The 11,934-nt window shown below is 52.7% G+C and overlaps 1 protein-coding gene and 4 non-coding genes across 5 annotated transcripts; all 5 read right to left on the bottom strand.

The window, feature by feature from the left end:
* Positions 1 to 4,344: 4,344 nt before the first annotated feature.
* RPS8 (ribosomal protein S8) lies at positions 4,345 to 7,510 on the bottom strand. Its single transcript, XM_056130949.1, has 6 exons — positions 7,491 to 7,510; positions 6,939 to 7,045; positions 6,422 to 6,521; positions 5,908 to 6,083; positions 5,547 to 5,676; positions 4,345 to 4,491 (listed from the first exon to the last, which is right to left on the bottom strand). The coding sequence occupies exons 1-6, from the start codon at positions 7,492 to 7,494 to the stop codon at positions 4,382 to 4,384; spliced, it is 627 nt and encodes a 208-aa protein (XP_055986924.1). The 5' UTR covers positions 7,495 to 7,510; the 3' UTR covers positions 4,345 to 4,381.
* On the bottom strand, positions 4,569 to 4,638 carry LOC130039121 (small nucleolar RNA SNORD38). Its single transcript, XR_008794835.1, has one exon. It is a non-coding gene; the product is annotated as a small nucleolar RNA SNORD38 (small nucleolar RNA).
* LOC130039122 (small nucleolar RNA SNORD38) lies at positions 5,784 to 5,852 on the bottom strand. Its single transcript, XR_008794836.1, has one exon. It is a non-coding gene; the product is annotated as a small nucleolar RNA SNORD38 (small nucleolar RNA).
* On the bottom strand, positions 6,620 to 6,723 carry LOC130039123 (small nucleolar RNA SNORD46). The gene has a single exon (XR_008794837.1). It is a non-coding gene; the product is annotated as a small nucleolar RNA SNORD46 (small nucleolar RNA).
* Positions 7,163 to 7,242, bottom strand: LOC130039119 (small nucleolar RNA SNORD55/SNORD39). The gene has a single exon (XR_008794834.1). It is a non-coding gene; the product is annotated as a small nucleolar RNA SNORD55/SNORD39 (small nucleolar RNA).
* Positions 7,511 to 11,934: the final 4,424 nt, after the last annotated feature.

The following is an 11,934-nucleotide window of genomic DNA, read 5'->3' as shown; positions in this document are numbered from 1 at the left end:
GCGTTAAAGGCAATGGTTTTCAAATGCTGTGCAGGTGCAAATTGGCTGAAAACCACTTGAGGGCCTGCAGCGTTGAAGGAAAAAGTAGCCGGGACTGTTAGATTGGGGTCGTTGCTAAGGGGGGCTTGAGGCCTAACTGAATGCCGAAACTAATCTTTAAAGACTGAGGGTGGGGCTGAAACTATAGTACAGGGGATAGGGTGTTTGTCTTGCATATAACTGACCCGGGTTTGATCCCTGGCATCCCATATAGTCCCCTGAGCACCACCAGGTGTCATTTCTGAGTGCAGAGCCAGGAGTGCAGACCCTGAGCATCACCAGGAATGACCCAAAAAGCCAAATAAATAAATAAACAAAAACCAAAACCCAATCAAAAAGCCCGAGGGTAACAAAATTCAGAACTTCAGGGCCGCACTTGAGTAGCGGTTGAGGGCAAACTCTTGCCTTAGTGACTAAAATGGTTTCAATGCTGGCTTTGCCTTTCTTACTGGGTGACCGTAGAATGCGGAACATTTTTCTATGCCTGGATTGGAGACAATCTAGAACAGGACAGCCATTCATTCTGAAGGCGTTAGAGGGTTTTTGGTGAGTGCTCTGGGGAAGATAGTGGTCCATGGCAGATAGTGGAGATCAATCGACTCTAAATTGAGCTAAGATAATGCTGTTCAGTGGTAAAGCACTAGCTTTTCATGTACGAGGTTTTGTAGTAATTCCCTGCACTGAAAAAAAATTTCCTCACCTTACTAAAACAAGAAAAACCAAATAAACATGTTTATTATTGATGGATTAGAGGTGAAGGCCAGGGAAGAATGAAGATCGGTGCCTTGTAGAGTTCAAACCAGAAAGAAAAGGAGCAACAGTACAGCAGGTAGGGTGTTTGCCTTGCATGAGTCACACCTGGGTTGACCCCTGGCATCCCATATGGCTCCCTCTAGCCCACCATGAGTAGCCTAAAGTAGCATTGCTGGCCCCAAAACAAAAAATAGTAAAGGCACATGGTAGATAATGCCTAGATAAGGCAGAGGTCAATTTACTCCAATGGGGGCTGGAGCGATAGCACAGCGGTAGGGCGTTTGCCTTGCACGCAGCCAACAAGGCCGACCCGAGTTCGATTCCTCCGCCCCTCTCGGACAGCCCGGCAAGCTACCAAGAGTATCTCGCCCCCACGCCAGAGCCTGGCAAGCTCCCCGTGACGTATTCGATATGCCAAACACAGTAACAACAAAGTCTCCAATGGAGACGTTACTCCAATCAGTATATTTTTATTTTTTTACTTTTTGGGTCACACCCGGCCATGCACAGAAGTTACTCCTGGTTCATGCACTCAGGAATTACTCCTGGCGGTGCTCGGGGGACCCTATGGGATGCTGGGAATCGAACCTAGGTCTTCTGCAAGGCAAACGCCCTACCCGCTGTGCTATTGCTCCAGCCCCGAGTAGAAGATTTTAAAGGGGTTAGAGGGTTGGCAAGATGTGCGGTGCTGTAAGGTTAAACCAGCCTCACACACGCCAAGTGCTCTTGTCCATAAGATTCTGTACTCAAAACAGGGACTAATTTCCTAATTCACCTTTCCCAACTTAGTTCAGTCACAAAATCTGCATTTTAGCCAAGGGGATGACCCATTATAATTTGCATTTCTTGGACAGTACTTGTGTGGGCCAGAGATGGCGTAAGTTCAGGATTTGCTTTGCACGTGGGATACCCTGATCTGGGTTTTGGGCCACTTCCAGCAGTAATCAGGGATCACCCCGGAGGGACAAGGGGGAGACCAACGGAGTCTGGAGACCGAACCTGGGTCAGCTGTGTGCAAGGCGAAGACACAGCTTGAACAACACTACTCCCTCCCGTCCAAGGCCCAGGTTTGATCCCTGTATCTTGTCCGAAGTACCACTAGGAGTGACTTGAGAAGTCAGGAAGTAGTCCGTGCCCCTGAGCACTGCTCAATGTAGCCAAAAAGAACACCCCCCCCAACCCCATCGAAAGGAGTTATTTGTACTTTTCACTTTTATAAATATTCTTACTCGGAAACCAACTAATTTAGTATTGATTTGTATGACACATTGGCTATATCATACATTGGCTGGAGTGATAGCACAGCAGGTAGGGCGTTTGCCTTGAACGCGGCCTACTCGGGTTCGATTCCTCTGCCCCTCTTGGAGAGCCCGGCAAGCTACCGAGAGTATCCTGCCTGCACGGCAGAGCCTGTCAAGCTCCTCGTGGCGTATTCGATATGCCAAGAACAGTAACAAGTCTCACAATGGAGACATTACTGGTGCCCGCTTGAGGACAGTGCTACAGCGCTATGTATGCTACACTGGCGATCACTGATAATGGAAATAACCAATACCCTAGTCACTCTGATGGCATCATAAAAAGGAGCATAAAATAATCGTTTATGGCCAACTATGGGATAGGAGTAAAAACTGGAAAAAAATACCACAGTGAGTTATTTAAAAAATCTTTTGATGGTGGGACTGGAGCAGTACAGCACAGTACGACAGCTAGGGAATTTGCCTTGCTTGTGGCTAACCCAATGATCCTTGTGCATCCCATATGGTCCTCTGAGAACTGCCAGAAATAAACCCTAAAAAATCATCAGGTGTACCCCATCCAAAACCCCCAAATCCTGTTGATGGGGCTTAAGAGATGGCTCAGAATCTGGAGTACAGGCCTTCTGTGTGTATGTGGCTCAGGGGTTACTCCTGGCTCTGCATCAGGAATCACTTCTGGCAGTACTCAGGGGACCATATGGGATGCTGGGAATTGAACCCGGGTCCGCCGCGTGCAAGGCAAACGCCCTACCCGCTATGCTATCACTCCAGCCCCGAACTGTTAATGTATCTTAAAAACTAAAAAGCAAGGGCCCGGGGTCAGAGTAGTGGGTAGCCTTTCATATGGTCAAACCCATGGATCCCCAGTATCCCATACAGTTGCCTGACCATCACGAGCAGTTCCTGAGTACTGAGTGAAGAGCAACCCCAGATCATCACCAGCCAAAAAGTCAAATAAAAAATATAGCACAAAACTAAGGCCTTGCATGCAGTCTAATTGTGGGCTTCAGTTCTGCATACCCGTAGTCCCTCAAACCCAGGCAGATACAATCCCTAAGCATAAACTAGTAAGGCTGACAAATCAATTCCTGCAGATGATCACTCACCATGAAATCAGAAATGAATAAAGCTTATACTCTGCACATGGGAGGCCTAGATTTAACTCTCATTACATTCCCTACCTGGGCTAGAGCCATAGCACAGCGGTAGGGTGTTTGCCTTGCATGCAGCCAACACGGTCAACCCGAGTTCGATTCCTCTGCCCCTCTTGGAGAGCCCAGCAAGCTATGGAGAGTATCTCGCAGAGCCTGGCAAGCTCCCCATGATGTATTCGATATGCCAAACACAGTAACAACAAAGGCTCCAATGGAGACGTTAGGGGGCACGCTCACGCTCATCAATGAGCAACAGGACAGTGACATTCCCTACCTAAGCTGTATCAGGACAGGAGCCACCACTAAGAGGGATCATGTCAGTTCTTTTGGGCCATACCTGGCAGTGCTCAGGCCATAGAGGGGTAGGGAGGCTGGAGATAGTCGAGTGGGTAAGGTGCTTGCCTTGCATTTGGCTGACCCAGATTTGATCCCTAGTAACCTCAATGGTTCCCTGAGCTCACCAGGGGTCATTCATGAGTGCAGAGCCAGGCGTTACCCCAGAGCACTGGCAGGTGTGGTCCAAAAAAACAAGTCACATGAAAAGCTGGGGGCGGGTTGCATTCAAGTGCCTTAAATAACCCCTGTACTATCTCTTGGGTTCCTTTAAAAGATCTTTTTAAAAAAAAGTGACTAGCAGTTAAAGCATGACTTGGAGGGCCCTTGCCTTGCATGCAGCTAATCCTGGTCCAATCTCTGAGCAGAGGCCAAGAGCAAGCCCTGAGCACAAGGTATGCCCTCTGCCCCTCAAGAATTTTGGAATGAGCCCTGTCCTCCCTATGACAGAGGCAGTGTACATAACAAGGTCTTGCCTAGAGAAAGGAGAACTGGGCTATTCTATACTGTGAAGTTAGAGAAAATGACTAGTAAGTAACCATCTTATTTATTTAGCATGAGGGAACCAGAGAAGAAAAACATTTAAACACTATCATCGGGGCTGGAGAGATAGCACAGTGGGTAAGGCGTTTGCCTTGCAGGTGGCCAACCAGGTTGATTCCCAGCACCCCATATGGTCCCCTGAGCACCGCCTGGAGTAATTCCAGAGTGCAGAGCCAGGAGTAACCCCTGAGCATCGCCGGGTGTGACCCAAAAAGCAATAAAACCCCCCAAAACAAACAAAACCCCACTATCATCACAGGATGTAGAACAATAAACAGCTTTATTACACGAGCAGAAGGCTTATTTGCCTTTTCGGGCCTTGATCTTCCTCAGATAGAACTCCAGCTCCTTGCCCTCTAGCACATAGCCATCTGCTCGGCCACACTGGCCTGGCCTTGAAGCGATGCATGCTGTAAGAGAACAGGCAGTCCTGAGCAAAGTGATGCACTTGTGTCATTGCAGACAACTTGCAGGCAAGCAGCGGCTGTCTCCTCAGATACACTTTATCATCACTTTCAAGTCAGTAGCAGAACTGGACAAAGTTTTCATCACTGAGACAGTCCCCTCGGCCTAGGGAAACTTCACGTTCATGAAAATTCAGGCCTACAAAGGCCTGCAAAGTATCTCCTCCATTAATAAATAGGTAACCCTAACCTTCCACTTCTCCCTCAGTCCTAGTGTTCAGGCCGGTGCTGGCCCTTAGGTTTAATGGAAGTACAGCTAGTTTAAGTGGTGGCCTTGCACATGGCTGAATATGGTCCAATTCACAGAAATCCCCACCTCTTTCGCTCACTGCCACAAGCAGTGCCAGGAGCAATTCCTTAGTATTGACTTTTGAGCCTTGCAGGCTGTGCTCTCCCATAAATAGATGCAGAGCCAGAAGGATGGTAAACAGGGTATGGCATCTGCTTTACACCAGCAGACCCAGGCTCAATCCCTGATGTAAAAGCCAGTCCGGGTGTGGCCCCGAAACAAAAAACAGACGGAGATAATAAAACAGGCAGTGATTGCCTTGCATGTAGCCAACCTAGGTTAGGCCCCTGAACAGGCAGAGCCAGAATTAACCCCCAAGCACCCAAGTTCAACTCCCCACCTCAAAAGGGGTGGTTGGGGGGGAAGGGAGGTGTGGTGGTATATTCAAGGAGCCAAAGACAGTTAAGTGATTGCATCAAGCACTTCCCTTCCAAGCAGCCAACACTGGCGAGATAGCGGAGCAGAGAAGGCCCCACAAAATTGATAGTTCAACAAGATGAGCACATGCAAAGATGGCAAGAGGCCCAATCTTATCGACTTATCACTGATGGGGTGCCCCCCCAACCACAACAGTTGAGCTCAATTCCTGCTGTTTTACTGGGTCCTAGTGTTGAATCTTAAGCTGGGCCAAATATCACTACCAGATACGGTCACCCCCCCACCACATGAGCAAGGGAGAACGCAACACTGTTAGCCCCTGCAGCCCTCTCACCAAGAAGCTTGCCCTGCTGGAACTGCTCCTCCAGGAGACTGCTGATTTTGGCGTTCTTTTTCCTCTCTTCGTATTTCTTCTGAATTTTCTTCGACCGCTTTTTGTTTAAAATTTCCTCCTCTTCGGGGGTCTGAATAAAGGGACAGATGGGTCAGATAAGGCCCCTCTACCCCAAAACCCGTTACCGGGAAGGAACAGTCAACTGCTGTCTTTACATGGGCCCAGCCCAGCCCAGCCTTCCTCAGATCTATGGGCTTCATCACTTCCACTTCAGTAGCAGAACTGGACAGAGTTATCATCACAAGAAGGCCGCCAGCCTGGCCCCCCGCACCCTAGGGGAGCTGGCTCCCCAAATACTCACCAACTTGGCTCCCTTCTTGCGACCAAGGGGCAGCGCATAGTGGGACTCATACCACTGCCGGTACGGCGTGCTATCAATCAGCACGATGCAGTTCTTCACCAGGGTCTTGGTGCGGACCAGCTCATTGTTGGATGCATTGTAGACAACATCAATGATCCTCGTTTTGCGAGTACAACCTGATCGCAGGAGAAATTCACTATCAAGCCCCAGGCTCACAGGTTGTGTGCTCCTACGATCTACCTCTCCCGAGCCTTAAAGCTCATCTCTCACGTAAACCGAATTCTCAGGAGAGGGACACCACTGCAGGCCACCCCCAGACTCAAGCCCAATCCCTTTCTGGGGAGAAGGGAGACCTCTGGGTTCCCAGCAACCTCAACAACGTCTCTCAACAAGGTGGTCTTGGCTGAGATCCTGGACTTCCTGTTAAAGGTCCTTTCCCAAACCTAGAACAACCCAGTTTAGTGCCTAGTGGTCCGCGACCTCCCCGCCATTCCTCCGCCAGGGTCCCACTCACACTCTGAGCCCCAGGAGAAGTTCCCCACGTCCAGCCTCAAGGCCCGGTACTTCTTGTTGCCTCCCCGAACTCGAACGGTGTGGATGCGGCGGGGGCCGATCTGCACAGCAAAGAAAGAGCAGCAGAACCAAGTAGGTCAATCGAGATGAGCACGGACAAGAGGGGCATGGGGGGGGGGGGGGGCAGGCCGGGCAGAGGCAACAGTCAGTGTAACTATGACAAGTCCTAGCACTGGCAAGTGGCAAAAAGGTGACCAAGACGGCCACGACCACGCCTAAGGTTGCGTTCTCATCACTCTTGTTGCCTTGCAAGGAAAAAAAAAAACAACCCAAGAGTCTGGTGCAAGAAGCCAGAGACAAGAAGCCCGAGCATCCGAGCCGAGTCTCTGCACGACCCCATTCATCCGACACGCACCAGGATGCCGCGCGCCGCCGCACACGGGCAGCAAAATGGGGACAGCGCCCGAGGGAGGGAGTGGACGTCCAGGGGTGGGGGCGGCAGGAGGCAGGGGACCCACCTTGGTGTTGGCAGCCGGGCGCCCCAGCTCATACTTCCGCTTCTTGTGGTAGGGCTTCCTCTTGCCCCCGGTTTTGCGGCGCTTGTGCCAGTTGTCCCGCGAGATGCCTGCGGGGAGGAATCGCGGGGCGGAAGTGAAGGACCCGGGGCAGCGCGGGGTGGGGGTGGGGGTGGGGGTGGGGGGGCGCCCGAGTCGGGGGGTCGCAGGCGCTGGCCCTCGCGGACCGCACGCTCAGCTCTCCAAGGTTAGCTCCCCCACGGCCAAGTCGGGGAGTCACAGCAGTTCCAAGGTGTCATCATGCACGTGCGGCCCGGCCCGCCCGCCCGCGCCCTCCCCGAGGCGGCCATGTTGGCACCGCGGCGCCCCGGGGCCCCCCGAGCGCCCTTGCGCGGCGGAGCTCGGCGGCCCGAGCCCGATGTCCACCCTGCCCACGCTAGCGGGGCGCCGGGAGGAGAGGCGCCCGCTTCCCGAACGCGGCTGCGGGGCAGGATGGCCGCGGATTGACCGCAACCGCCCCCCCTCGGCAGGGACCCAGAGGAGCGCGGCGCTCACCCATCGCGAGGCGCTGGCTGGAAAGAGGCCCGCAAAGGCTCACGGGCCGGTTTGTAACGGGCAGCCCCGCCCCCTGGCGTCACTTCCGGGCGCCGCGAGCGGAGGCCGGGAGCGCGGCGCGGCGCGCGTGACGTAGCAGCCTCCGCGCCGGCTCTCCGCCCGGCGGCGGGAAGGCGCCACTCGAGGGGCGGGGCGCCCGGCCCTTCTGCAGCTCCACGGCCTCCGTGGGTCGCTGGGTGCGTCTGCGTGGGTTTTTTTTTTTTTTTTTTGCTTTTTGGGTCACACCTGGCAATGCTCAAGGGGTTCCTCCTGGCTCTGCACTCAGGAATTAACCCTGGCAGTGCTCGGGGGCCCATATGGGATGCTGGGAATCGAACCTGGGTCGTGCACTCAGGTTCCTCCTGGCTCATGCACTCAGGAATCGCTCCTGGCGGTGCTCAAGGGACCCTATGGGATGCTGGGAATCGAACCCGGGTCGGCCGCGGTCAAGGCAAACGCCCTACCCGCTGTGCTATCGCTCCAGCCCCGTTTTTTTCTTTTTTTCGGGTCACACCCAGCGATGCACAGAGGCTCCTCCTGGCGGTGCTCGCGGGGGACCCTGTGGGATGCTGGGGATCGAACCCGGGTGACCCACGAGCGAGGCAGACGCCCTCCCCGCCCGCTGTGCGGTCTCGCTCCAGCCCCCTCGTCTGCGGTTTGAAAATCGTCGCTTCTGAAGTCGTTCCGAGGGCCCGAGGAATAGCACAGCCTTTAGAGCGTTTTCCCTGCTGGCAGCTGACCCGGGTTCGATCCCTATGATCCTCCTCCCGAGTCCCTCCAGGAGTGATCCCTGAGAGCCGCGGGTGTGGCAGGCGCGCGCGCGCGTGCAAACACACACACACACACACACACACACACTCACACACACATCAGAGGCCCTACAGTGTTCAAGAAAAGCTGTACTGGGGCTGGAGCGATAGAAGAGCGGGTGGGGCACTTGCCTTGCACACGGCTGACCCAGGTTCAATCCCCGGCATCCCATATGGTTCCCCCAAGCACCGCCAGGAGTAACTCATGAGTGCAGACCCAGGAGGAACCCCTGAGCATCGCTGGGTGTGACCCAAAAACCAAAAACAAAAGCAGAGATGTGATGTAGTGCTGTTGCGTTGAAGAAAGGTGAAAGGCAGTGAACCTGGGGTCTATTTAGAAGTTTGGAAGAGGATAGTGTTCGGACGGGGTTAAACCCCAAGGAAGAGGGAGGTCTGCCAGATATTCCTAAATCCCTTACTTGATCAATTGAACCGATATTTATACCTCCCTAATGCCGGCGCCCGCCATCAAACCCTAGGGTCTCACGTTTGCAAAGCGCTTCCCCTGAGAGTTCCAATTCGAATATTCTTTCCCTTGGGAAATGGTGTGCTCTTAGGGCAGTTAGGGCTGGAAGTATTCTAGACATTTTCATTGAGATCTTGATCATTCAAGTAGGTGGGAGTGGCACGCAGCTCTGTGTGTATGGGCCGCCATCCTGAATATAACATTATTTCAGAATTATTGGTCCAGGCAACAGTGCAGAGGTAGAATGTTTGCTCCCTGGTATCCTGTATGGTCCCCGGAGCTTTGCCAGGAGTAAACACTGAGCATCGCCAGGTGTGACCCCAAACAAAAATATAAAAGCTAGAGAATGGGCTAGTCCAGCAGGTAGTATGCTTGCCTTGGGGGCTGCCTTCCCAGGTTTGATTCCCAGCACCCCATATGGTCCTCCCAGTCTGTCAGGTATAAGCCCTGAACACTGCTGGGTGTGGCTGTCCCCCTAAGAAAGCCAGAGAGGGTGCAGGAGAGTATAGGGGTTATGCTTGCTCCAGCGATCCCCAAGACTAAACATGTACCCCCTTCTCCCACCCCAGCACCACGAGTGACCTGTAAGCACAGAGCCCAAAGTAGCCTCTCCCTGCAAGTAAATAACACATGGTGGGGTCCACCTTAAGGGCTAGAGCGGGGACTGGAGAGCTAGAACAATGAGTGGTGTGCTTGCCTTGCGCACGTCTGACCTGGGCTCAATTCTAATCCTCCTTATGATCCACTGAGCCTTGCCAGGTGTGATCCCTGAACGCACAGAGCCAGGGTTAAGCCGAGCACTGCTGGGTATAGTACTCCCTCCCCCTGCAAAAATGGGTCAGAGCAGTGCCTGGCATGTATGAGGCTTAAGTTCAATTTCTGACACTGCAGGGGAGAAGAGGTGGATTCAAATATGTCAGATTAAATTTCCGTCTGAGGAATGAGAAAGAATTGATGTGAAGCTTCTTTTTTGGAAAACCACGGGACGTTGAGAAGGCACCAGTTAGTGGAGAACGTCGACAAGCACGTTTCTTTTTGAGCGATGCTCAGGGCTTACCCATGGCTCTGCACTCAGGAATTATTCCTAACGGTGCTCAGAGGTTTGAGTCCAGGTTGGCTGTGTGAAAGGGAAGTGCCTTGCCCTCTGTACTATCTCTCTGGACCCTTCAGGAAAATTTTTGTTTTGGCCTTTTTTGGGTTTGCCCCTGCGCCTGGCTGTCCTCGCCAGGGCCCATTGGAGGGGGGCGAGTTCAGTTTCCCTCCCCACCCCGAGCAGAGCCCCGGCAGCCGAAGACCTCCAGAACCAGCCACCACCATGCTGAGACCACTCTCCACACGCATGAAGGTACCGGCAGAGGAACAAAGGCATGCGGGGCCCGGGGCTGAGATCTCCAAGCCTGCTCGGATCGGGGCTGAGCATCCTCCAAGTTCCAGTAACCAGGGGTCACATCCACCAACTGGCCCCCTGGAGCCGTGTAATCCCATCAACGGCCAAGACCCAGAGACTATAAAACCCAGCTCCCGGAAGCACACAGCCGCATTTGCGGCCGCGTGACATCTTATCTCATTCTTGCTTTGACAACCTGGCAGGCTACCGAGTGTAGCCTCCCCATGGCGTACCCAATATGCCAAATACCAGTAACAATGATGGGTCTCATTCTCCTAACCCTGAAAGAGCCTTGAATGTGGCACTTTTTTTTATAATCTCAGGGCTAGGACGAAGGAGACATTACTGGTGCCTGCTCGAGGCAATCGACGAACAATAGGATGATCGTGATCGGCCTTTTGGATCACAGCTGGTGATGCTCAGGGGGTTACTCCTGGCTCTGCACTCAGGAATCACTCCTGACGGTGCTCACTGTACTATCACTCTCCTTTCCTCCCCTACACCCCTCCCCGGGAAAATCTTGGTGATGAATGATGTGCTTGATGCCATGAACCTACTGGAGAAGACAAACTTAATTGTACTCTAGAAGCCACCGTAAAGCATATTACGTGCAGTTGGGAAATTAGATAGGGTGAGTCTGAGATAGCTACTTGAGGGGGACAGACATGGGTCCACAGAACTGAGAGCCATTTCCTTTCTTCCCTTCCAGTTTCCTTGACCAATACTTGTATTATCTTTCTGGCCAGAGCTAATAATTTTTTTTTTTATCATTTTATTTTTTTAATGCTTAAAAATTGAATCAGGGGCTGGAGCGATAGCACAGCGGGTAGGGCGCTTGCCTTGCACGCAGCCAACACGGCCAACACAGGTTCGATTCCCAGCATCCCATATGGTCCCCCGAGCACCGTCAGGAGTGATTCCTGAGTGCATGAGCCAGGAGGAACCCCTGAGCATCGCCGGGTGGGACCCAAAAAGAAAAAAAAATAAAAATAAAAAAAATAAAAATGGAATCACAGTGATACAGAGTTACATGGGTATATGGGTTTGTCATATAATTTTTCAACACCTGTCCCTTCACCAGTGTACATTCCCACCACCAATCTCTGAAAAGGGGTTTGGGCTTTGGGTAGTGTACCAGCGAAGAAAGAGCAACGTTCATTTATGTGTGTGACCCTAAATCACCACTTCTGGGCCTGGAGTGATAGTACAGAAGGTGAGGCCCTTGCCTTGCAGACGGCAGCTTCGAACCAACCTGGGACTGACGCCCCAGCACCACTGGCAGCCGCTGCCTCCAGAGCCTGGACCAGTCCTTGAGCCCTGTGCTTTCTCCACCTCTTGAAATGCTTGTCAGTGATTCCCACCAAATCTTAAACACGCCTGAAACAGATTTTTTGGGTGCCGTATCTGGCAGTACTTATTCCTGCTCAGGGTCACTTCTGGTGATGCATACGGGGTACCAGGGATGGAACCTGGGTTGGTAGCCTGCAAGGCAAGTGCCTTAACCACTGTGCGATGGCTCTGTTCTCCAGAGGTGGAACAGATTCTGTGTGCTGAGTGCTGTCTTCCTTGGCCTTCCACTCCTGTTCCTTGCTGAGACTCAGCATCGGTGACGGCAGCATGTCAGGACGACAGGCAGGGACACAGCGTCCTAGGAGCAGTGCAGTGTCCTCAGACCAGAGTCCTTCCCATATACCACTCCACAGACTGTTTATTTTTTTATTGTAACACATAATGTACAGACAC

The sequence above is a fragment of the Sorex fumeus genome, unplaced genomic scaffold (genome assembly GCF_029834395.1).
Source record: "Sorex fumeus unplaced genomic scaffold, SorFum_2.1 ptg000082l, whole genome shotgun sequence".
NCBI classification, from domain to species: Eukaryota; Metazoa; Chordata; class Mammalia; order Eulipotyphla; family Soricidae; genus Sorex; species Sorex fumeus.
The sequence above is the reverse complement of the archived record's forward strand: the minus strand, read 5'-3'. Positions and strand labels throughout refer to the sequence as shown.